This window comes from Tupaia chinensis, unplaced genomic scaffold, assembly GCF_000334495.1.
Source record: "Tupaia chinensis unplaced genomic scaffold, TupChi_1.0 Scaffold000644_1, whole genome shotgun sequence".
Classification (NCBI taxonomy): domain Eukaryota; kingdom Metazoa; phylum Chordata; class Mammalia; order Scandentia; family Tupaiidae; genus Tupaia; species Tupaia belangeri.
The window spans coordinates 3,419,164-3,444,735 of NW_006160165.1; the positions used below are offsets into that span (position 1 = coordinate 3,419,164).

Consider the following 25,572-nt stretch of genomic DNA (forward strand, 5'->3'; position numbering starts at 1 on the left):
CTGATGACTCAAGAAGCAGAGGTGTCTCTAGCAGCTCAGTATAGTAGAGAATATTCACTTGCAAAAAAGACAGGCTATCAGGATTCTGAAGAAAATGTCTAAATAAAAGTTTATGAATATTCACAAACACACATATACAAAGGTTTTGACATAGGTCGTGTGCACTAATCGAAGACATGGTGAGAATGAGAAATCGCCCTCCGGGAGGGATGACCATGCCATTCCTCTCTCCTCCACTCGTCCTGGGGTCCTGGGCCAGCACGCAGGCACACCTGGTGTGAGCCTAGCCTTCCAGTCCAGCACACAGACTGTGGTTGCCATGTGGGGGTACAGTGCTGAGCCATTATGCCGCCTGCTGGCCCTATACATGTATTTTATGTCTCAGCACTAAGGAACAGAATAGTTCAGGTCTGAAAGTTACCTGCATTGCCTCGCCTCCACACCGGAGCAACAGGGCACTGGCCACTAATCTCCATCCCCCTCTTGGCGTTCCCTGGAGAAAAAGGACAAAAGCCATGACGGTGAACTCTAGTAAAACTACTCAGCACTTGCAGAAGATAATGTGCCCCCTCTAAAGCTGTTCCTTCATGTGACGGGCACGGCTGTGGATGCACTGCAGCAGTGTGCAGGGAAGGTGTGAGGGCACGGCTGTGAGGTGTGGTGCACTAGTGTGCAGGGGGGTGTGAGGGCACAGCTGTGAAGTGTGGTGCAGCAGTGTGCAGGGGGGTGTGAGGGCGCGGCTGTGAGGTGCCGGGCAGTAGTGTGCAGGGGGGGGTGAGGGCACGGCTGTGAGGTGCCGGGCAGTAGTGTGCAGGGGGGGGTGAGGGCACGGCTGTGAGGTGCCGGGCAGTAGTGTGCAGGGGGGGGTGAGGGCACGGCTGTGAGGTGCCGGGCAGTAGTGTGCAGGGGGGGGTGAGGGCACGGCTGTGAGGTGCCGGGCAGTAGTGTGCAGGGGGGGGTGAGGGCACGGCTGTGAGGTGCCGGGCAGTAGTGTGCAGGGGGGGGTGAGGGCACGGCTGTGAGGTGCCGGGCAGTAGTGTGCAGGGGGGGGTGAGGGCACGGCTGTGAGGTGCCGGGCAGTAGTGTGCAGGGGGGGGTGAGGGCACGGCTGTGAGGTGCCGGGCAGTAGTGTGCAGGGGGGGGTGAGGGCACGGCTGTGAGGTGCCGGGCAGTAGTGTGCAGGGGGGGGTGAGGGCACGGCTGTGAGGTGCCGGGCAGTAGTGTGCAGGGGGGGGTGAGGGCACGGCTGTGAGGTGCCGGGCAGTAGTGTGCAGGGGGGGGTGAGGGCACGGCTGTGAGGTGCCGGGCAGTAGTGTGCAGGGGGGGGTGAGGGCACGGCTGTGAGGTGCCGGGCAGTAGTGTGCAGGGGGGGGTGAGGGCACGGCTGTGAGGTGCCGGGCAGTAGTGTGCAGGGGGGGGTGAGGGCACGGCTGTGAGGTGCCGGGCAGTAGTGTGCAGGGGGGGGTGAGGGCACGGCTGTGAGGTGCCGGGCAGTAGTGTGCAGGGGGGGGTGAGGGCACGGCTGTGAGGTGCCGGGCAGTAGTGTGCAGGGGGGGGTGAGGGCACGGCTGTGAGGTGCCGGGCAGTAGTGTGCAGGGGGGGGTGAGGGCACGGCTGTGAGGTGCCGGGCAGTAGTGTGCAGGGGGGGGTGAGGGCACGGCTGTGAGGTGCCGGGCAGTAGTGTGCAGGGGGGGGTGAGGGCACGGCTGTGAGGTGCCGGGCAGTAGTGTGCAGGGGGGGGTGAGGGCACGGCTGTGAGGTGCCGGGCAGTAGTGTGCAGGGGGGGGTGAGGGCACGGCTGTGAGGTGCCGGGCAGTAGTGTGCAGGGGGGGGTGAGGGCACGGCTGTGAGGTGCCGGGCAGTAGTGTGCAGGGGGGGGTGAGGGCACGGCTGTGAGGTGCCGGGCAGTAGTGTGCAGGGGGGGGTGAGGGCACGGCTGTGAGGTGCCGGGCAGTAGTGTGCAGGGGGGGGTGAGGGCACGGCTGTGAGGTGCCGGGCAGTAGTGTGCAGGGGGGGGTGAGGGCACGGCTGTGAGGTGCCGGGCAGTAGTGTGCAGGGGGGGGTGAGGGCACGGCTGTGAGGTGCCGGGCAGTAGTGTGCAGGGGGGGGTGAGGGCACGGCTGTGAGGTGCCGGGCAGTAGTGTGCAGGGGGGGGTGAGGGCACGGCTGTGAGGTGCCGGGCAGTAGTGTGCAGGGGGGGGTGAGGGCACGGCTGTGAGGTGCCGGGCAGTAGTGTGCAGGGGGGGGTGAGGGCACGGCTGTGAGGTGCCGGGCAGTAGTGTGCAGGGGGGGGTGAGGGCACGGCTGTGAGGTGCCGGGCAGTAGTGTGCAGGGGGGGGTGAGGGCACGGCTGTGAGGTGCCGGGCAGTAGTGTGCAGGGGGGGGTGAGGGCACGGCTGTGAGGTGCCGGGCAGTAGTGTGCAGGGGGGGGTGAGGGCACGGCTGTGAGGTGCCGGGCAGTAGTGTGCAGGGGGGGGTGAGGGCACGGCTGTGAGGTGCCGGGCAGTAGTGTGCAGGGGGGGGTGAGGGCACGGCTGTGAGGTGCCGGGCAGTAGTGTGCAGGGGGGGGTGAGGGCACGGCTGTGAGGTGCCGGGCAGTAGTGTGCAGGGGGGGGTGAGGGCACGGCTGTGAGGTGCCGGGCAGTAGTGTGCAGGGGGGGGTGAGGGCACGGCTGTGAGGTGCCGGGCAGTAGTGTGCAGGGGGGGGTGAGGGCACGGCTGTGAGGTGCCGGGCAGTAGTGTGCAGGGGGGGGTGAGGGCACGGCTGTGAGGTGCCGGGCAGTAGTGTGCAGGGGGGGGTGAGGGCACGGCTGTGAGGTGCCGGGCAGTAGTGTGCAGGGGGGGGTGAGGGCACGGCTGTGAGGTGCCGGGCAGTAGTGTGCAGGGGGGGGTGAGGGCACGGCTGTGAGGTGCCGGGCAGTAGTGTGCAGGGGGGGGTGAGGGCACGGCTGTGAGGTGCCGGGCAGTAGTGTGCAGGGGGGGGTGAGGGCACGGCTGTGAGGTGCCGGGCAGTAGTGTGCAGGGGGGGGTGAGGGCACGGCTGTGAGGTGCCGGGCAGTAGTGTGCAGGGGGGGGTGAGGGCACGGCTGTGAGGTGCCGGGCAGTAGTGTGCAGGGGGGGGTGAGGGCACGGCTGTGAGGTGCCGGGCAGTAGTGTGCAGGGGGGGGTGAGGGCACGGCTGTGAGGTGCCGGGCAGTAGTGTGCAGGGGGGGGTGAGGGCACGGCTGTGAGGTGCCGGGCAGTAGTGTGCAGGGGGGGGTGAGGGCACGGCTGTGAGGTGCCGGGCAGTAGTGTGCAGGGGGGGGTGAGGGCACGGCTGTGAGGTGCCGGGCAGTAGTGTGCAGGGGGGGGTGAGGGCACGGCTGTGAGGTGCCGGGCAGTAGTGTGCAGGGGGGGGTGAGGGCACGGCTGTGAGGTGCCGGGCAGTAGTGTGCAGGGGGGGGTGAGGGCACGGCTGTGAGGTGCCGGGCAGTAGTGTGCAGGGGGGGGTGAGGGCACGGCTGTGAGGTGCCGGGCAGTAGTGTGCAGGGGGGGGTGAGGGCACGGCTGTGAGGTGCCGGGCAGTAGTGTGCAGGGGGGGGTGAGGGCACGGCTGTGAGGTGCTGTGCAGTAGTGTGCAGGGACGGTGTGAGGGCACGGCTGTGTGCAGGTGCAATAGAAGGCTTGGCGGAGAGGATGACCAGTGGCCATGAGGGAGCTGAGTTAAGGCAGGTGTTGGGTGGAAGCGGATCGATGGTGGCCATGCGTTAGGTGTCTGATCACATGGTGCTACAATTTTTGGAAAATGGGTGATAGAGTAACCCTGGGTGGGAGTAAGGACCTCTTTACATTTAACCAAGAACGTGACTGAAAATTCAAATTCCTGATTGGACTTTGCTCTCTTAAATGTGAGAACCATGGCCTTCGTAACTGGGGAACGTGCAGTTCAGGATTGGGGTCATTAGAGGTGTAGCTAGCTGAACCTTGAAAAAAAATTATAACTAGGGCGGTCAAATCAAGGGTATTACCCTACACGTCATTTCAACGGAGAACTTGATATTCTTTTGTCTTTTAAGTACCTCTGTCATTTTTTAAGAGATATTTTTCCTATAGGGCATGTGCACTGGCCAGGGACACACAGAGATAGAGAGGCAGAAAGTGAGAAATCACTCCCCAGGGAGGATGGCCATGATGCAGTCTCTTCTCTATTCCCCTATCGCTATTTAGGCCATGCGTGCACACGTTCCTGGCATATTTCTTAAGCCATCCTGTCCAGAACTTGAACCGCTGCCGACTATGTGTCAGTCCAGCAGCGTCACCATTATGCCGCCTGCTGGTCCCAAGCTTCTATCCTTTAAAAACATACTGTGAGCTATAGACACAGAGCAACGGGATGTAGGTAAGACACCGGCTTGTGAGAAGTCATGATCATTTCCTTCTACGTTTCTCTGTGTAAAATTACATTATGACTTTTCTGACAACCTAATAGAGTAAGAAAGACAAAAAATGGAAAAAAAAAGTCACTAACCTACGATAGTCCTTAACAAAAAGAATATTTCTGCTTTTGTCTTAGGATAAGAGTAATTTTCAAGTTACTTTAATAATAATAGGGCGATTCCAAATGGGTGACAAAGGACAGTTATTAGCAGGTGTGGTTTTCCTAATTGACCATGGCTATACAAATGGCTGTGGGTTTATTTCTTTAAAACTTATCTTTTGGTAAAAGCATGAAGAGCAGATATAAAGTCATTTTATTACTCAAAATCAAAAAAACAAATGAAAAAGAGAAAGTTAGTTGTGGCTATGAGCACTCCGTGGGCGTGTCTTCATTGTGACTCTGTGTGCAGGATGCAGTGGTGACAGGGCACAGAAGGGCCCCTTTGTTGCCAGACACGGAAGGGGTTGAGGTTTTAGTCTTTGAGTGGATGCACAGCAAGGGCCTGATTCATTCATCATCAAATGATCAAAAAGGTCCTTGTGAAGTTACCAGTGAGATGCTTTTGGTCATTTTTGTTTTTGTATCCCTGCATCAGTAGAACACAGTTCATTAATAATCAGAACCTTTTCTTGACAAGGTGAAAGCAGAACACCAAAGCATTGTCACAGACTTCTGGTCGAAGTGTGTGTCTTCCTCTGCCACCCCCAAGAAAACTTGCAGTCAGCCAGCTTTCCACCCACTGGCACAGAACCTTCTCTAGGAGTGACTTCAGTGTTGGATTGAGGAAGGTTTCCTTTGAGTATCAGTTTGAAACTGGCCTAATAAGACCTTCCTTAAACAACTCTTCGAATAGAACTTCATATCATCCAGCAATTCCACTCCTGGGTATCTACCCAAAGGACAGAAGAACGCTCAGTTGGAAAAGTGCTTGCACAACTCTATTTATTGCAACCTTATTCATGATTGCTAAGACATGGAGCCAACCCAAATGTCCACAAACAGATGAATGGACTGAAAAACTGTGGCACATACACTCCATGGGATACTATTCAGCCATAAAAAATAAGGCCCTGCAATTTGATAGAAAGTGGACGAATATGGAAGATTTGTTGCTGAGTGAAGCAAGCCAGGCTATGAAAGAGAGACATTGCATGTCTCCACTTAACATATACTGACTGTCTGCACTCTATGGTAGAGACTGAAAGACTAGAGAACATAAAAAGCATTAAAAATTGTTGTGGACACTAGGGACAAAGTGGAAAGAGAATGTGGGAGGAGCAAAGTGTAGGAAAGGAAATTTGGGAAAAATAGAGAGGTAAGACACTTGTGGGACACAAATACGATTTATTATCTGTTGATGAGGATGTGTGTAGTATTCTCAGCGGGCTGGACGGAGGTGTAATCGTGCTGGGTAAAGTCTCTTTAAAGTCTAAATGATGTGTAGCGATTGAATGCATGAATAATAATAATAAATACATCAATTAAAAACTACAAAAAAAAGACTCTTAATGATTTATATTACTCTCAACAAGGGTCCGGCTGTTTACAGAGATGCTCTGGCAGCATGCTGGCTTCTCTGTCTTAGCTGTCTTTTTCAGCATTTCTCCTGGGGGTGTCAGCAGCTGGTTTCAAGTTGGTATCTCACTATGCCAGCCTTCTGCCTAGCATGACCCTCGGCATATCTGGGTCCTCAGTGAATATATATTTAATATATGGTGCAGGGCCGACCCTTCCCAATATTAAACCCCTCCTAATCCTGCAGGACTCAGCCTGTCCTACACTGGGTTGGCCTGCGGTGAGGCCTTCAAGGGTGCTGTGCCTGCCCAGGCACAAAGCACCGAAGCGTTCCAGTGCTCAGGCAGTTACTATACCATCCTCCGTCGGTGCACAGGGCTGGTGCCGTGTCTGAGATGCAGCGTGTTGTCCGCTCAGAATAAGGCAGACTGGTGCCAGAAGGTGGTAGGGGTTAGTTTACAACCACTTAGCAGGATAACTACTGTAACGGGGGTTTAAATGTCTGGCCATGCCTCAGTGGTACACTGAATCTCGTCAGTAATAACCTGTTTTATAACTAGAGGCTGATTTAATTGACCAGAGTCAATGGCTCTTAGGAATGCACGTATTCTCTGACTAGGTAGTTCATTCAGGGCACAGTAATTTGGAGTATATTTGCCGAGAGAAGGTACACGAAGGCCAAGATGATGAGGTTGCTTGAGACGGGGACAGTGACTGTGGTCCTTCAGGGTGACTGAGTGGCAATGAAGTGGGAGCGATTGTGCACAGATTTGCACAGGCAGAAAGGGATGGCCTGTGGGAATGGTGCTTACCACAAGGCCACATGGACGTTCCAGAGCGATGTAAAATTAGGGGGAAAATACCACCAATTCAAATTTGTTGTTGTTGTTGTTGGAGAGGTTTTTGCTATAGGGTGCATTCACTCACCAGAGACAGAGAGAGACAGAGAGACAGAAAGCAAAAAAGTCACTCTCCAGGGGGATGGCCATGCCACAATTCCTTCTCCTCCACTCTCTTCTTGGGATCTTGGGGACACACGCACACACACCCAGCATGAGTTTAAGCCGCCGGTTCTGGGACTCAAACCATGGTCGACTACATGGGAGCCCAGTACATAGCCATTATGCCAACTGCTGGTCCCCCAATTCAAATTTTACTGTGACTGTAAGCCAACCTTCTGTCTGTGTCTTTCTCTGTCATTGTCTCTCATATAGAAGTTTTCGTCAAGTTACTGAGAAGCCATAAACACAGGACCAAATGGTGGGCCTCAGCTAATGCACAGTGAATGTGGAAATCATATTACTTGCCCTCCTCTATGGCTCCTGGAAAGTTTGGTTTTCGTTTCCATTTTCATTTCGCAGGGGACCTACACCTGGCACATCACATGCACTGAGTGAACCTCTGCACCAAACGGGGTGCCCGGGCTCCGTTCTGGTCTTCCCAACCACAAGGCCCTGGAGCCAACACAGTGACGGGAAAAGGGAAGTTCATATTATAACATATGCAGACATTGAGAAAATTAACATCATAGTAGGTCAACCTTTGCTTAAAAAATGGCAGGAGATAACTTTCATGTAAGCATCTTGGGACTTGATGTGTAAACTCTAAATATTTATGTTGATTTTTGTTTTTTTGAGTGATAGATTTTGGATTTATTCATGACATGCTCATTAGCCAACCAGAAGAACTAAAATCCATTAAATACCCCTTATTCTAAGGCAGAAGGGAAATGCAACACAGAGCAAGTTTGAAATTGCCTTTCTTTGTTATTTGGCTCCTACTATTTTCAGTCTTTTTAGCTAAGTCAGTAATACCTATCGTACTGGGTTTATAGACTGAAAACTACTATGTTCAGAAACAATGAAAAATGAGCAAAAGAATGACTCTTCACAGCACCTATGAGTTGCTGATTCAGGGTTGAGTGTTAGTGGTCACTTTCTAGGCAGTCAGTCATGGGAGGGAGCTATTTATTACATTGTTCTGAGATTGTCTGAGGAGGAAAACTGGGATATTCTGGTCATAGACTGGGAAATTAGAATCTTTGTATTTCCAAGTGGAGTCGGTCTCACTGATGGCGAGGTGTGTGTGTGTGTGCGTGTGTGTGTGTGTGTGTGTGTGTGTGCGCGTGTGTGGGACTGCAGAGAAGGAAACATTGCAAGGCTCTTGCCAGAGGTGGGGAGTCCATTATCATTGAGGACTTTGTGGTGATGATGCTCAGGCTAGGGAGAGGCCATTGACCTGGTCCCGATGCATTCCATGGAAGGAGAGAGAGATCAGGTTGGGAGAAGAGGGTGGTACCCAAGGATGGGGTAATTCTTAGAAAGAAGCACTGTAAGATGGATGTGCAATGATGCTAGAAGAATCAGCAATAAGCTCAGAAAGCATTCACGCTTTTCAAGGCCCTGTGCAAAAGTATTTTTACCTAAGCTAAAGAAAGCTACAGGCAGGGGGCTTTTTTGGGGGGAGGGGAGAAATTGATTTCCGCTTCAGTTCTCTGTCTACTGCAGATGAGGACAGTTATTTAAAACGGACTAGGTTCCTGGCATGAAAGGACTCAGGAGCCCAGGAAGATACCGGATTAAAGGGGCATGGCGGGAACCAGTAGTTAGCGTAACGGCTACGTCGCTGGACTCCCACGTAGTCGACCGCGGTTCACGTCCTGGACCCGGTGGCTTAAAACTCACGCCGGGCACGTGTGCGTGCGTGCCCAAGATCCCAAGAGGAGAGTGGAGGAGAAGGGATTGCGGCGTGACCATCCCCCCTGGGGGGTGATTTCTCGTGTCTCTCTCTGTCTGTCTGGCGAGAGTACACGCCCTATAGGAAAAACCTCTAAAAAAAAAATAAGGGGGGGGCATGGAAATTCAAGGCAGGTGTCACGGCACATGACCCACGGTCACACGGGGCCTTGTGCTCAGAAAGATATCACGCTTGTTTCCTTTCCTTTTCTTTTCTTTTCAAGAATTATTTTATTTAACTTTATTTATTAGTATTATCATTATTATTTTCTAGTTTGATCAGAGAGACACAGAGAGAGAGAGAGAGAGGAAGTGAGAAAGCAAGCCACCAGGTCCGAGACTTGAACCGTGGTCGGCCATGTGGGAGTCCAGCGCCTTTAACCACCATGCCACTTGCCGGCCCCGATACTTGTTTTCACACTCTTTGTTACAATCCTGAAACTCTTTATATGTTTTGAATGGGAGACCACACACGTTCATTTAAATCGAGTCCCGCAGATTATGTAGGTAGCTCTATGTTTTGAGAAGTAGATGATAATGACAGGAGGATTTGCAGACTAACTCCAGGATGTGTGCATGACTACTGCTAGGGTCAGAATTCGGCTGAGAGTGACAAGTGTGGCCCAGTCAGTTTCTTGGTCCTATCACTAGAAATTGAAGTCACGAAGAACAATCTGGGTTGGAAGATAGATTCTCTGGCTTAAAGAAAAATTTTTCTAGGGAGAGTTACATTTACTATCTAACAATAATTAATAGTTGAACATTGGAACAGGAATGTTCAACTATCATAATCTTTTCAGACAAGTCTGATTAGAAGGTATTTTATTGTCAAATTATTATTCATAATCCTCTGAAATGTGAATCTAAAAATTACACCACTTGAAGGGGGCTGATAGCACTCTCAGCATTGTATCTAATTAACTTTTTTGGTGAAAGACACTGAAAACACAAATCATAGGTGCTTTTGCATTATGAATGTGGATTCCTGAGGTGCAGGTGTGGATACCCTGACAGGCCCAGAAGAAGGAGGTCACAGCGTTTGTGATTACACGGTTAGCTATCTAGAAGACAGAGAGAGAGGAAAAAGAATCACTTCCATAAACATTTCCTAAAACTGGATTCAGGCCCCACATTCTGAACCAATATATTGAACTTTCATATTTTGGTACTCCCTTTCCTGCTAATGTACCCCAACCCAAAGCCGCTGTGAGTGGGGTCACTGCCATACCTCCAGGGCCCTGATGGTCGTGGCCAGATGTGCCTACCCGTTGGACCAGTGGATGTTCCAAGACCCTTGTTCAAAACGGAAATTACTGTGTCAAACTTCCTGTGTTTGGAGTTGCCCCAGTGGCTTACTTGCAATCTCATAATGACGTCTGCTGATAAAGTCTTCCATACGTACCTTGCACCGTGATTCCGGGCTGTATTTATTGCACACTCCAGAGACAAGAGGAATATTAAGTTCCTGTGTCATAATTGAGAACTATGTTTTTTACATCCTTTCTTTGGATGAAGTGACCGATCAAACTTTCTAACCAATTTTTGAAATTTGGTTGTTTGGTTCCTTAATACTGAATTCTGAGAGTTCTTTGTATAGTCTACATAAATGATTTTTGTCAGATATGTTCTTCTCCTAGGTTGTGACTTGCTTTTTTATTCTCTAAGCAGTGTCTTTTAAAGAGTAAAAGATTATTATTTTCATTAAAGCTAGTATTTACCTTTATTGATTATGTTTTTTACTGTTATTATAAAGGCTTTTTTCCTATATTTCTTCTAGAATGTTAGTAATTTTAGATTTTATAGTTTTCACTATTTTCTATTATGAGTACATTTTCTTTTTCTTTTTTTTTGGAGAGGTTTTTGCTGTAGGGCACATGAGCTCACCAGAAAGACAGAGAGAGACAGAAAGCGAGAAATCACCCCCCAGGGGCAATGGCCACACTGCAATCCCTTCTCCTCCATTCTCCTCTCAGGATCTTGGGCATGCACACACACACGCCCGGCATGAGTTTAAGCCACCAGGTCTGGACTCAAACTGTGGTCGACTACATGGGAGTCCAGCGACATAGCCTTTACACTAACTGCTGGTCTCTATTATAAAAAAATGTTTTTATACTTGTGTATACCTAATAGTTTCAGCATGCTTTGTTGAAAGAACAGTATATCTCCACTGAGTTGCCTTTGCAAATTTCTCAAAAGTTAGTTGTACAAATATGTACTGATCAATTTCTAAACTGTTTTCTTCATTGATCATTGACTTCGTGCTAACACCACACTGCCTCATTGCTTTAGTATTTTCCATGCAGCTGCTCAACATCTAGCAGTTCTAGCTTTTAGAACACATGGAATATAGTTCTGAGGGTTCTAATACACAGACTTACTAATTCTAACTGGTGTGTCACTTTTTTTTTTTGGAGAGGTTTTTCGCTATAGGGCGCATGCACTCGCCAGACAGAGACATAGAGACAGAAAGAGAGAAATCACCCCCCAGGGGGGATGGTCACACCACAATCCCTTCTCCTCCATTCTCCTCTTGGGATCTTGGGCACGCACGCACACTCACCTGGTGTGGGTTTTAAGCCACCGGGTCTGGGGCGCAAACCGCGGTCGACTACGTGGGAGTCCAGCAACATAGCCATTACGCTAACTGCTGGTTCCCGTGTGTCACTTCTGAGTTGGTTTCCATTGACCACTTTGTGTTAATTATGGGTCCTATTTTCCTATGACTTTGCATACATGGTAATTTTTTGTTGGATCTTAGATATAGAAAATATTTTCTTGTTGGATACTGAATTTAAAATTTTTTTAATTTAATTTTCTTTTTTGTAAAGTCACAGAGCATTTTTTAATGAAGTCTGGTTTGGACATAACTAATACATGTAAACTTTTTTTAACCTTTTTATTATTATTATAATAATTATTTGCTGTACATTTAATTGCTGTATGTCATTTAGCTTGGATGTGTAGTTTTGTTTCTGGGGGCCAGGAAGTCATCTGGAAGCACTTTGACCCTTTCTAGACTTGAACTCAAGAGTTGTAGGTGGGAGCAGGGCAGCATTAGTTTGGACGAATTTTTCCCCTCCAACGGACATGGGGTTCTCTCACAAGCGCCCATCAGTTAAGCGATCTCTGCCCTGCCTGGTGGGAAAGGGCACGATTTATTGCAATGTGCGAGCTTGGAGTCCTCTTCCTTTTCAGGTGATTGTCCCTGACCTTCAATATTCCTTGAAATACACGTGCTGATCATTATCAGCTGAGTTCGTAGGGGTGCTGCTCTAGGGCTTTAAAGTCCTTTCCCAGGCAGCTGTGTCCTCTCTGCCATGTGCTACGCAAGCTCTGCAGCCTGGCCTCTCTGGGCATCTCACGACCAGGCCCTCTTCAGCTGCTCCTCCCTCTGCTGCAGTCTGGCAGTCCTTTTCATGAGCTGCAACGATCCGTACTCAGCTTATCTCATTTGCTTCCCATCTTTCAGCGGTCATAGATTTTGTCTCGCTTTTTGTTTAATTGATCTAAGTAGAAAGGTAAACCTGGTCCCAATTATTCAGAAGTGGAAGTTTAACAAAGAGTTGTTAAGTGTCCTACCTAGTGAACTAGTGGATAAGTTCACATGACAGTACTCAGGGTGGGAGTAATACTTGGTACTTTTTAGCAAGGGACTCTGTTCTGTGCATCCTGATTGTATAAAAGCATTTATTTTATTGACCTGTTACCAGGTTCTTTTAATTTTACGTTTGGAATTAAAGTACTATGTATCTATAAATGTGAAAAACAATCATAAAAGGGATGAATGATTTATAGAGTCCAGTGCAAAAGAAGTAATGAAGTCTTATGCCCCTTTCCTTAGGTTAGTTGGGGGATATGAGTACATCCTTTCCAGTTTAGCTTCACCTGTCAACATCCACACCTGGCATTACCTTTCTGTCCGTGGACTTGGAACACACCACATATAATTTTCTCCCTTCTTTCCTTCTCCCAGTGTGCTCGGTATGACAATGCCTTCATCGCAGAGATCTTGATCGACAGAGGCGTCAACGTCAACCACCAGGATGAAGACTTGTGGACCCCAATGCATATTGCCTGTGCGTGCGACCACCCAGACATTGTCCTGCTCCTTATAGTCGTAAGTAAATCCACTAGCTTATCTGTCACGTGGGTATTTGGAGGCATACAAAAGACCATGTGTGTCTTAATACTGCATTTACAGTGTGGGATGTGTTGGTTGAGAAAAAAGTGTCTATCATTGTTCATTCACCAGAACATAAGTAGGGACTGAAGGTGTGGGTCATAGATTTCCTTAAAATGTTGTGTCTATGCCAGGCCAACCTCTACTCTTCCTGTGTTTCCATAGAAAGCATATACCTTGTTACAAATCAGTCTTAACTAAAATGGTTCAATCATTTCTTTCTTCAATTAATTCCCAATTCCTAAATTTTAAGCTGAATAGACACATAATCATAAGTAGATAAAGCTTACATCACATCTTTTTTTGGTTAGAGCTAATAAAGCATCTATACCATTTGTTTACATGAAAATAAAAGCTTCAACTATAAAATCATTGGAGCTTGTAGTTGTCATTTTTGACACGTTGATTCCTATATACCCTTTACTTTGGAACTGAGTTTTCTTTTTTCTCTCCCCCTTTTTTTTTCTAATTAGCTTGTCTCTAAAATATTTTAAGAAATTTTACAAGATTTCTAAAGCACATGCTGGGGCATAACAGTAAAAGTTACTTGGGTCTTTTGATTTTTCTTTCTTAATTAAAATGATCTAATTCCTTAATGATTTCCTCTTACGTACCTGACTTCTTGCACACATTATTTCACATAAGATCTCTGGATTTTACATACCAATTTACACTCAAATACATTATGAAACTTGCCAAAGGCCAGATATCAAATGAGCTGAGGCCAAGTTCACTAAGACCACCCCTTTTTCACGGAGCCATGCTGCCTGCTCTGACAGCTTACCCCGTATTTGATGTCTGTTCGTATAGAAACATTTTCTCTCCTAACTACAGGGGTTAGAAGTCTGTAGTCAAGGCATCAGGAGGGCCACACTTCTCCATGAGTTCTAGAGAAGATTCCTATCTTGGCTCTCCTAGGGTTCCTTGGCTTACAGATGCATCGCTCCCATGCTGTCTCCATTGTCATGTGGCTTCTGGGGGCTATGTCCAAGTCTCACTCTCCTTTCTTTTATGACGACCCCACCCATTGGCTGTAGGGCCCGCTCCAATGCAGTATGACTTCATCTTTACTTGATGACATCTGCAAGTGTAGACATAAGGTCACCTTCACAGGTCCTAGGCATTAGGACTTGGACACATAATACTTTGGCTACATAGTTTTATAAAGCACTGGCGGATATTAGTGATTATTTTTTATATAGCCCTCTCTACGTTTCAGGCATTATCCTATGTGCTTTTAAATGATTAACTCACCTAATGTTCTCATAATCCTGTTACATAGGTGCTGAGCTCTTTCCTGCTTTTTTATAGATAGATAAGGTGGCTGATGCATACAGAGGCTCATCTACCTGCTGAAGGCCAGATAGCAGCGGTAGAGACAAGATTTGATCTCATAAAGCTAGCTTCAGACCCAGGGCCCACAACTACTCTGATCTGTTGTTACATTGTTTATCATGTAATTCCTAGAGAATTTAAAGTCCTACATGTGGGCTAATAAGATCGTGATTCCCATTGTAATATTAGGCATTTTCCTATAAAGCAGGGTTTTCTAAATGGATTATTTAGAACTGTGGAGGAATATTATGTAACATTGTATATAAAGTTCATTTTCATTATTCAAGGTAGCTTGTCCTTTGAAGTCACTGTGAACACAAGATTGATGAATATCATGCCAATGTTCCTAAGGGGAGATGCAAAGTTAGGTTCCTTACAAGCCTCTGGTCACAACATTTTCAATAGCAGGTCAGTCCATGACCTCATCATACGTGTATTTCTAGTTGAGGACATCTTATTGCATGTATAATGTTGACTCGTTGACATCGGACTCAAGCCATCAGCACTGTACCACTTCCTTGAATGAAGCTTATCCTACATATGTAGTTTCTCCACTCCAGCACTTCCTATAGTTGGGAACACCGGACAGCAATTTAGCAAGACACTTAGAAACGTTTTTTAAAGCTTGACTATGTGGCATTAAATAGACCACAAGAGGACTCTTGTGTACACTATAAAAGCTGAAGCCAGAGATGGAATATCACAGTTTGACCTCAGCTGTGAATGTGTATATTGGGTGATAAAATTTTTCTTCATTCTGTGCAGGCTCACGAATGGTCATAAAAGTGATGTGAGTATCGCTTTGGGGGTTCCAAAGACATTTTAGCATGTGAGAAAATGTGCAAATACGGAATGCATGAATAAGAAGAATTGACTGTATTTATCCCCACACAAACTGTTGGCACTTTTCAGAATTTAAAGTATGAGACAGAAATCATCCAAACACCGCATACCAGGAAGTGGAGTAGATCCAAAAATGAGGGATTTCTACAATACAGTCTCAAAGTTTTGAAAAAAACATCTCATTGTTATTAAAATTTTCTTAATATATTTAAATAGGACTTCACCATTTTCTGTTTTACTAGTATTACCTCACTGGGTATGAAGAGCCTTTGCATACTATTAATAGTACATGTATTATATCATTCTTATTTTTATATTAAAATATCTTAGTATATATTTATATTTTTATTTTATATAAAAGTATTTTCTGGGCCAGTAGGTGGCATGGAAGTTAAGGCAGCTTTATGACACATGGCCAAGTCTGTGATTTGAGTCCTGAACCCAGTAGCTTGAAAAACATACCAGGCACATGTGCAGGCACGCCCAAACTCTGAAGAGGAAGATAGAGGAGAAAGGACTGTGGCATGATCATCCCCCGGGGGTATTTCCCACTTTTCCTTTCTCTATCTCTCTCCAGCAAGCAGACACATCCTATAGCAAAAATTAATAAAAGAAAAAATTCTAACTTGTTCTATATTCAGTAGCCAATGCCCTGTAACTCAAGCTTTTTTTCATTTTTAAAATAGTTCCAAAATAATTTGTTCTTTTCCAGAGTTTTCTTTTTTAAGATTTTTTTTTGCCATCAGGTACATGTGCTCACCAGAGAGAGTGAAAGAGAGACAGTGAAAGGGAAAGTGAGAAATCACCCGTGAATGGGGATGGCCATGCCACAATCTCTTCTCCTCCATCATTCTCTCTCAGGATTTTGGTCACACGCACACATGTGCCTGACGTAAGTTTCAAGCCACCAGGTCCAATACTCGAACCATGGTCAGCCCTGTGGAAATCCAGTGCCTTAACTAACTCATGACCTGTGGGTCTTCCAGATTTTGAGGCTCCTTTTTATTATTCAAGATTAAATCTCCAAAGCTGACAGTGATGATCTTAAACCATGTAATTTTTAAAAAAAATTTTGACTTCATGTCTATTTTACCATTTCATTTTCATATGTGTTTATATGGGTGTATATGTATTTATATATGTATTTATATATGTTTGTGTGTATATACAGAGAGAGAGAGAGAGAGATTCAGCTATGCCCTGAATAAATGTTTTAAAAATATCCTTAGAACGTGCTCAGTCACTTGCCTGCTGAGAGAGGAACAATAGATTTTGCTGTTTTAGATCATGTGATTTCATAGGTTATGGTCTCTGAATAACCTTATTCAAGTCTCACTTCTTTTCTGATATGATTTTTGATTGAAGGTTTCCATTTATCTGCAGCATGCTACATCTGAATTTTCACATTTAATTTTACAGTGTGGCTGCAGGTGCTAAGCTGTTCTGTATTGTTAGCAGTTCTAAAGTTTTGGCAAATATGCACATTTTAACAGTACATTGTATTTCAAAAATAAGAAAAAAATTACTTTTACATGTATGTTAATCATTTCTAAGGGAAAATAATTGAGTAAAGCATCTTCTCATGCTTGTATTTGGGGAACTAATTAATCATCTAGCTTTTTACTTTTTATTTGAGAAATTTGGGGAAGAATGGGTTTGATACCTCATGTGCCCTGGAACCACTTATTAAATGTACTGTAAGTCATATATATGCACCAAAATTCAAGGAATTTATAAATAGAGAGCAAAAGGAATAAAACATTACTGTAGTTTTATTTATTTATTTATTTATTGAAGAGGTTTTGCTATAGGCACATGCGTTGGCCAGACAGAGACAGAGAAACAGAAAGCGAGAAATCACCCCACCAGGGGGGATGGCCACGCCGCAATCCCTTCTCCTCCATTCTCCTCTCGGGATCTTGGGCATGCACACATATGCACCCGGTGTGAGTTTTAAGCCACCGGGTCTGGGACGCGAACTGCGGTCCACTACATAGGAGTCCAGCGACATAGCCATTACACTAACTGCTGGTCCCCTGTAGTTTTATTTTTAAAAGGGTAACAAGCAGTAGCAAATTGTTGAATGGCTACTTTTATGGACTACCAAGAGATTTTTAAGGTATTTTATCTTTGAAGTGATAAGTCATAGGAAGAAATATTAGCACATGGGTAGTCATTTGCGAAGTGAGGCTCAGCAGTGGTCTCGATGTTGTTTTGCTTTAGTAACAATGACGTGGTCTGTGGATATTGTAATGAAAGTTTTCCCAACCCTTGGCTTTTTCTGACTGCACACATACTGAGAGAATCTTCCTTACGGAGTGTGTCATGGGCTGTACCTAACAGACAGTGTGAGCCAGAGAGCTTTAGCCAGGGTTGCAGGAAACTAGTGAACTCAGTAATTCTGCCATAGCTGAGATGGTAAATGATTTGTTTTAGGCGGGTTACAATGGCAGATAAAAATTAACTCACTCCAAGTTTTCCCCAGTAGTTGCACGTGGTACCCGAGTTACCACCTGCTACGTAAAATCCTACGTGGATTTCTTAGACAGCAGGACAGGCCTGTTCTTGCTGCTTCAGGAGGTTATGCTCTTCCCCAGGAATTCTGTGTAAATTTAGTGGTTCAAGGTAAACCTGATCTTCCCAGATGAACACTGGGAGAAGATTCCGGACAAGTACCTGATTATCAACTTTTTATGTAAATCACAAAACATAATATTTGATTTCTTTTTCAGCAGCTGTCTTGCCTCTAACTGTACTCAGAAAATTGAAATCTTCAGGCCTGAATGCCTTCAGCTTCCTCTGACAAACTCTTTAATTCTTTTCCTATTCATGAGCAGCCTTTTTCTTCATTCTTAAGGGGAATGTTTTTTCTCCTGTGCAAGCTATATCCTTTTTCGATTCTTAATTGCCTCTTCACCATGGGTTTTCTCTTTCCTCCCTTATTTTCACAGGGACATTCTACTATACTTTCTCCTTAATTCATAGCTTGTATCTTAATATCTTCCAATAACTAAAATAGTAAAACATTTTAACACAATCAAATATATTTCCTTGAATGCTTTCCCTATCATCCATCTCATTTTCATAGTTTAGCTTCTGTGAAGAATATGTCTTTGCCGACTCCAACTTATCATCTCTGGCCACTCCTCAGTCCAGGCAATCTGGTTTCAGTCCACTCATGCCTCTCAGAATGCCCTTGCCAACAACACTTTGGGCACCTTTGTGCAAAACCAGTAGATTAATTGTTTATCCTACTTAACTTAGATCATTTGGTCTAAAGACAGATTGACCAAAGAAGGAAATTGGGAAACATCCAATTTTTTACCCAGGGTTATATATTTGGGCATGTCTGAGTAAGAATCTGAAAGACGCTACTCTGGCTCTTAGGTCCTTTTCATGGCCATTGACAATAACAGACTGTTTGTTCTTAGTTTTGGTTCTGTAAATTTACTGTCACCTAAACTCCCCCGTCACTAAAGTCTGTGGTGAAGGTTCTGAGTTTTAACAGTGATCATGACCATAAAATTAGATTTTAGAAGTCAAGTAATAAAGCATCATTTAAAAAAACGATCTGGAAGGTTTCTGGTGTTGGACCACTAGTTAAAGCATAAGAGTAAGAGAATATTGGGGGTCATAGTCTTCAGGACTCCTCATTTTCCTGATATTTAGTTCTAGGAATCTCACTAAGTCATAGCAAAGATCCAAAAAGATTTTACTATCACTCTGGCAGGAGCAGATGAATATTAATCATTGTTTATGCCCAGTGTATTCTCCATAAAAGCAAGCCTATGCTCCATGGAAAAAGACTTTACCAGAGTCTTATCCTACCAGGAAGATGTCTTTATTCCTACTCTGGCCCCTTCTAGATTTTCTATCTCGCCCAAGAAGAGGAGGGAAGCTAGACCACTAGGTGAACATCATGACCACAGTGCCAAGACACAGCCTTCTGAAAGACTCGGGTTAGGCAAAGATGACAGAGTACTCTCCCTCTCACACCCTTTATCACTGCGCCATGAAGGCTTCCATAGAGCAACAGTGGATTACAGCCAGAAGAGCTGAAAAGACAAGACTCTCCAAGGAATTTTTAAGGAAGCCTGAAGTCATGAGCAGACACTAATACAATGACACTGGAAGAGCTAGAAGTTTCTGGCACCTACAGTTACAGGAAGCACTAAACACAACTGAACTACTAGCCAGATCAAAATAAATCCTCACCCTCCAGACCATTTACCTCAGTTACTAATATCCATTATCTGGTAAGCAACCAAACATTTAAAAGCATATCAAAAGGCAAGTAAAATACAGTTTGAGGAAATCAAACAAGCATCCAAACCAGACTCAGACATGGCACAGATGTTAGAATTATCAAACCATTATTATCAAACATTATCAAACATTAAATTATCAAACATTAAAACCAGCTATGAATTATATACCCAGGGTTCTAATGGGCAGACAATGTTTAGGAATAGATGGATAGTGAGAACAATGAGATAGAAATGCTAATAAAGAATCAAGAAGAAATTCTATAAATCTAAAACACTGCAAGAGAAAGGAAGAGCACCTTTGGTGGGCTCCTCAGTAAGCTAGACATGGCCAATGAATGAAAGAGTGAGCCTCCTCTGATCAGCCAACAGTGCTGAAATGCAGAGAGAACAAAGAATGACAGCCTGTAGAACAGCTTTGGGAGGTCTGACAAATGTATAAGGGAATACCAGAAGAAGAAGAAAGAACAGAACAAAAAAGATATTGGATGAAATAATGGCCAAGGACTTTCTGAAGTTAATGACAGACATCAATCCACAGATCCAAAATTCAGAGAACACCACGCAAGGTCAAGATAAACAAAATCCTTACTATATAATACTTAAAAATATCATATTTAAACATCAGAAATACAAATAAAAAGAGACCGTTTTGAAAAATCCCAGACAGAAAAAAGTACCTTACCAATAGAGAAATGAAGATGAGAATTATAATGGGTTTCTCTTTAGAAATCATGATACCAAGAGTGGAGTGAAATACTTAAACTGTTAAAGGTAAACAGTAACGACCTAGAATTCTATGCTTGATGAAATTATCCTTTAGTTGTGAGGAAGAATTAGAGATTTTACCAAATGAAAACTGTAGTAGTTCATTGCTATCAGACTTCTGCTGTACCTGAAGCAGGAAAATTATATAGGTCAAAACCGTTGAACTCTTTGATGAAAATAGAGCATTATAAAAAGAATAAATGCAATAAATGCCAAAGAACTTTTATTTTTCTCATTGTAAATTTATCTAAGTGATAGTAATTTATTTAAACTAATGACATTTTAATGTATTCAGTGATTATAGCATGTTGATAACTAGAAATACCACATTATAAGGCCTGTACTGCACATGAAGTTGTATAATGTCATTTGAAGAGGGACTTGAATTAGTTTAAAATCTGTATTGGAAACAGATGGTTAAAAAATAAGTATAATAGTTGTGCTAAAATGATATAAAATGAAATCATATACTCAGTTATACCAGTGAAGACAGAAAAGGAAAAAAATAGGAACAAAAAGCAAATGCAATAAATACATAAAAGTTACAAAAAGTTATATTATTTCAATTATATCAGCAATTGCTGCAAATGTAAGTGGTCCAAGCACCAATTATGAAAGACCCAGGTTGTCTGAGTAGATAAAAATGCAAGACCCAACTCTATGTTGTCTATAAGAAATCACATTGAATATAAAGATGTGGGCCAGCTATTGGCATGGTGGTTGAGCTGGCTGGATCCCACAAGGCCAGTTGCATGGTTTGAGTCCCAGACCTGGTGTCTTGAAAAATACTCTAGGTACGTATGCATGTGTGCCCAAAATTGCAAAAGGAGGAGTGGAGGAGACGGACTTGCAGTGTGACCACCCCACCTGGGGAGTACTTTCTCACTCTTCCTCTCCTAGTCTCTGTCTCTTCCCAGTGAGTACATGTGCCCTCTAGCAAATAGAAAATGTATGTAAAGAAATAGATTGGTTAAAGACAGATGGAGGGCCCAGAGGTGGCACATATGCGGGCAATGCAGCTCGACACTGGAGCCACACGGGAGGCCTGGGTTCAGATGCCCAGTCAGCTCGCAGTCAGCTCGGATACGTCAGAAGTCCCCGGGCACACTCGTGATGCAGGCTGACTGCACAGCTTGGGAGAGGATCCCAGAGTGGCTGAACCCTGTCAACGGTAATTCTCTGTCTCTCTCAAATGTAAGAGTGAGATATCTAGGAAACCCCCAAATACTTGGAGATAAAACAATACACTTCAGAATTACACATAGGCCAAAGAAGAGATCTCAAGAACTAATAAAATATATTTTGAACCAAGTGAAATGGAAACATGACTTATCAAAATTTGTGGGCCGTGGTAAAAATAACATTTGAATGGAATTTTATAGCATTGCAAAGAAGGAAGATACAAAAACAATAATCTGAGCTTTCCTCTTAGGAAGAAGGAGAAGGAAGAACAGTTTAAGTCTAAATCAACCAGAGGAAAAGAAATAAAAATTAGAGCAGGAATCAGTAAACTTAAGAATAGGCCACAATAAAGAAATGCAACCAATTAAAGCAAAAGCTACATTTAAAAAAGCTTACTATAAAACTGTAGCAATCAGCACAGTGTGGCTTTCCTGAAGGAACAGGTTTGAGTATAAATCAACTAATAGAAAAGAAAGGCTGTCAGTCAAGCAGCATAAATATAGTCAACTGATCATTGACGAAGGAATAACAGTGCCAATTAGAAAGGCTAGGAAGAAATAGAGCTGAACAACTGGTCATCGCTCTGCAGAGAACAAACCCAGATACAGGTCTTCAATCCTTCACAAAAGCTAACTCATAATGGATCATGAACTTGAATATAAAAGGCAAACTTTAAAACTTGTAAAGGAAATCATATGCCAAAATCTAGATGACTTTTGTTTTGGTAATGAATTTTTACAAACAACATCAAAATTCAAGTTTATAATTATATAAATAAATGGAGGATAGTAGAGAAATCTTTTGTTCAGAACAACTTCAAATAGTTCATGCAGATACCCGACCCTCAAGGAATTGGAGCACAGCTTGTACTCCTAGAATTTGGACTGTTTTTTCCCAAAGTTTGGAGTGTGGAAAGGGAAAGTGAAGGATGATTTTCTGGTAGAGAGACGAGGGTATGTACTTTGGTGGGGTGGACACGGCTAGCGTCAACAGTGACAAGTCAGGTTGATGTTAGGTGCCTGTGACATGGTGTCATGAAAACAGGGTCTGCCTCTGGGGATTCTTGAAAAACACAAGAGCCTGGTCTAGGGGTACTTATGTACGATGGATGAGTAAAGCATCGTGCAAATACCATGTAAGGGCCATTCTATAAAATACCACACTGGTTATTACTGGCTTAAAACTATGAAGGTCACCAAAAATCAGAGAAATCTGAGAAACCATCATAGCCAAAAGGAATGGAAGAAAATACATATAATAAATGCAATATAGTATTCTGGGTGGGATCCTGGGGCAGGCACAAACATGATGGAAAACTAGGGAAATTTTTAATGTAATGTGCATTTCAGTTAATGTGTTAGTATCAGTTTACTTGAAACAAACATACCACTCTAATGCCAGATTTAATAATCAAGGAAATTGGTGTAGGTAGGAACACTCAATCATTTTCACACTTTTTCTAAGTCTAAAATGCTCTAAAATAAAAGATTTATTTAAATATCCCAAATATATACTTTGGGATACCACAGAGTCACTAAATGCACCTGGATTAAGTCTGGATTTTTCCAATAGAAATTATAAATATTTTTGTTTTCAGAGACCAAGGAAACATTGGTCATTGTGACTTAAGAATAACGTTATAGAATTCAATATTGAAGGTTTAAAAGAAATTGAGAATAAATAATAATAATAATCTAAAAATGAAAAGCTATTTGATGATGATTATGTGGATAGGAATGTCTTTGTCTTGACTGGTATGCATGGTAATCATGCTGAAAAAAGAAATGTAATACACTATGAAGATACATGTGATTAAATGTAGTATAAAAATGTAATCATAAAATTAAAAAACACCAAAAAAGTCAATATCTGTAGCACTTACTTTCTTTTTCAGAAAAGTTCTTGTGAAAATATGCCTGCCAGGACTTTCTATGTAAAATGTCCCTTATAAAACTCTGTATTATATAGAGTCGTATCTATTTGTTAGCAAGGTGGGCAAATTGCAACAAAGGTTAAACATAATTTTATGAAGTACTTGTAAAGCCAGGATTATTAAAATTCCTGTGGGAACTTTATAAGTGCAAATGTTACAGTCATTCTTAACTGGCAGAAATTATAAGAGACTTCATTAATTCATTGTTCATTGATATTTAAGAGAGCTTTTGCCATTAAAGCTTGCATGAGGTTGGAGATTTCCATTTTATTTTGAAAGACCATATGACCTTAACTTACAGATGAATACCATTATGTAAAACAGTATTACATTTTTTAGATATCAGAAACTTACTAAATATGTAGAAAAGGTTAGTATAAGAGATATGGTAGGTGGGACAGCACTCCAATGCAGATATTCAGACAAAAGAGTCTGAACAACAATGAAATATAAATCCGTTTCTTTGGAAGATTAGATGTTTTTGTATGTATTAAAAGTAGTCTTTCTCTCGCAGGCGCCATAGCCTAGTGGTAAAGGGGGCCAGATCCCACATGGGTGACCATGGTTCAGAGAATATGTGTGCAGGCCTGTAACGCCGGCAGGATACAGAAATGGAGGAGACGGGTCCAGCGTGACTAGACTTCCCCGAGCCTGCTTTCTCCCTCGTTCTCTCTGTTTCTCGCTGGCAAGTGTACATACTCTCTGACAATTACAAAATTTAAAAAGTACTCTTTCTCTTTGGGAATTACTTATTTTCAGGAATGACCTTACTGACTCATTACTTAATTGAAAATATTAAGATTCTATAAGAGATCTAATTCTAGTAATATCATTAATCTGCCTGTAGTCAAGGAAGTAAAATTGATTTTGAAATGGGTATTATTTTACAAAGAAAGATCCTGAAAATGTGTTTACTTACTTTTTAAATTGTAAGACTATATAGAAACTGCAAATTCTTCAGCAATTGAAAGAGCAAATTATGCATGGATTTAAAAATTTTGACAACAAACTAAACTCATGTTAATTTTTTCATGATTTATTTTCCTTTTAAAACAGTCCAAAATTTGGGGGATGTTTTCCATGTTTTAAACTATTTCTCTGAAAGATGCATTTAGTGACTCTGTGGTATTCCATAGCTTAGGTACTGTAATTCTTTAAGTAATCTTGAGCAACTTAACGCTCTTGCCAGTTCTTCATAGTTATAAATGATGAATTTATCACTTAAAGGTTTTGTGTTTCTAATAAAACTTGATTATCAGTTTTCTCTATGTGTGAAACTGAATAACTTCAAATAAGGAAAGCTCTGAGGATTTAGAAAGATGTTGAAAAACCTAGTTCTTTCTATACTAGAGACAATCAGTTGAGAGATTCTTCCTGCTGTTGTCACCTGGATGTCAGAAAAAGCGTCAGCCATGACTCCCTGCTCTGACACACCCATGCTGTGACGTGATGGGCCTGTGCCTCTGGAAGGTTCCTGGTACTGCAGTACTTGGAGGAGCTGAGGAAAAGCCCAGGGCTCTGGCTGATAAACGCTCTGCCGCTGTACCCTACTGCAGTTTAACCCGGCAGCGGGGCTCCTGCTCTCAGGTCAAGTACACCTGGGAATGTTTCCTTAAAGAGAAAAATTATGTGTCATTTAATGTTTTTTATTCCTCTCTGACCTTATTTCTACCACTATAACCCCAAAACAACCTTGGAATGATGAAATACCTGCCGTTTAGATTTATCACAGCACGCAAGTGATTGTATGACATGACTGGCTTCGGATTCACCTTTCACATAGGTTAGCGCACACTAGGCATAGAACAGTGAAAGAGAGTATGTAGAAGAAGTCCTTGCTTAGTACTTGAAGTGAGGTTAGGAGGAAGAATGCTTAAGGGAGATTGTAGAGGGTTGAATGGAAAGAAGTGATTCTAAAATAGTAAGGAATGAAGTCAGTCTCATTGTAAAGTAGTAAGGAATGAAGTCAGCCCTCTGAGGGCTAACGTTCTTAAATATCAGAGCATATAAATTTTTGAGTACTATGGAATTTAGAAGAGGAGTGTAACTGGAGCTTGGAACAACTCAGTCTGGACGAGGGACATAAGTAGAGAGTAACTTTTACGGTAAAATGGGCAGTCTCATTCTTTAATGACGGTGTGAATGCAGCTCCCCATGAAGAATCCTGCATGCCAGAAAATGGGTCCCTGCTGTATATGTAGCAATTCCTTGCAGCATGTGTGCAACTGATCATGTTCACGCATCACAATACGTAGAATGGGTGTGCTATACCGTGTTCAGCCATTCCCCCAGCAAGTTGACACTGGTTTTTCCTTTTCTCCATACAGACAATGCTATTTAAATATTCCAGACCGTGTGTTTTTCTTTGTGTAGGCTGAGTTTCCCAGAGGGTGTGT

At 43.8% G+C, this 25,572-nt stretch overlaps 1 protein-coding gene across 1 annotated transcript in view; it reads left to right on the forward strand.

Annotated features, from left to right (window-relative positions):
- Positions 1 to 25,572, forward strand: part of MYO16 (myosin XVI) — a 603,762-nt gene that overhangs the window by 92,034 nt on the left and 486,156 nt on the right. Inside the window, 1 exon segment of the mRNA XM_027776197.1 lies at positions 12,644 to 12,787. Within this exon segment, the coding sequence (XP_027631998.1) occupies positions 12,644 to 12,787 (144 nt within the window).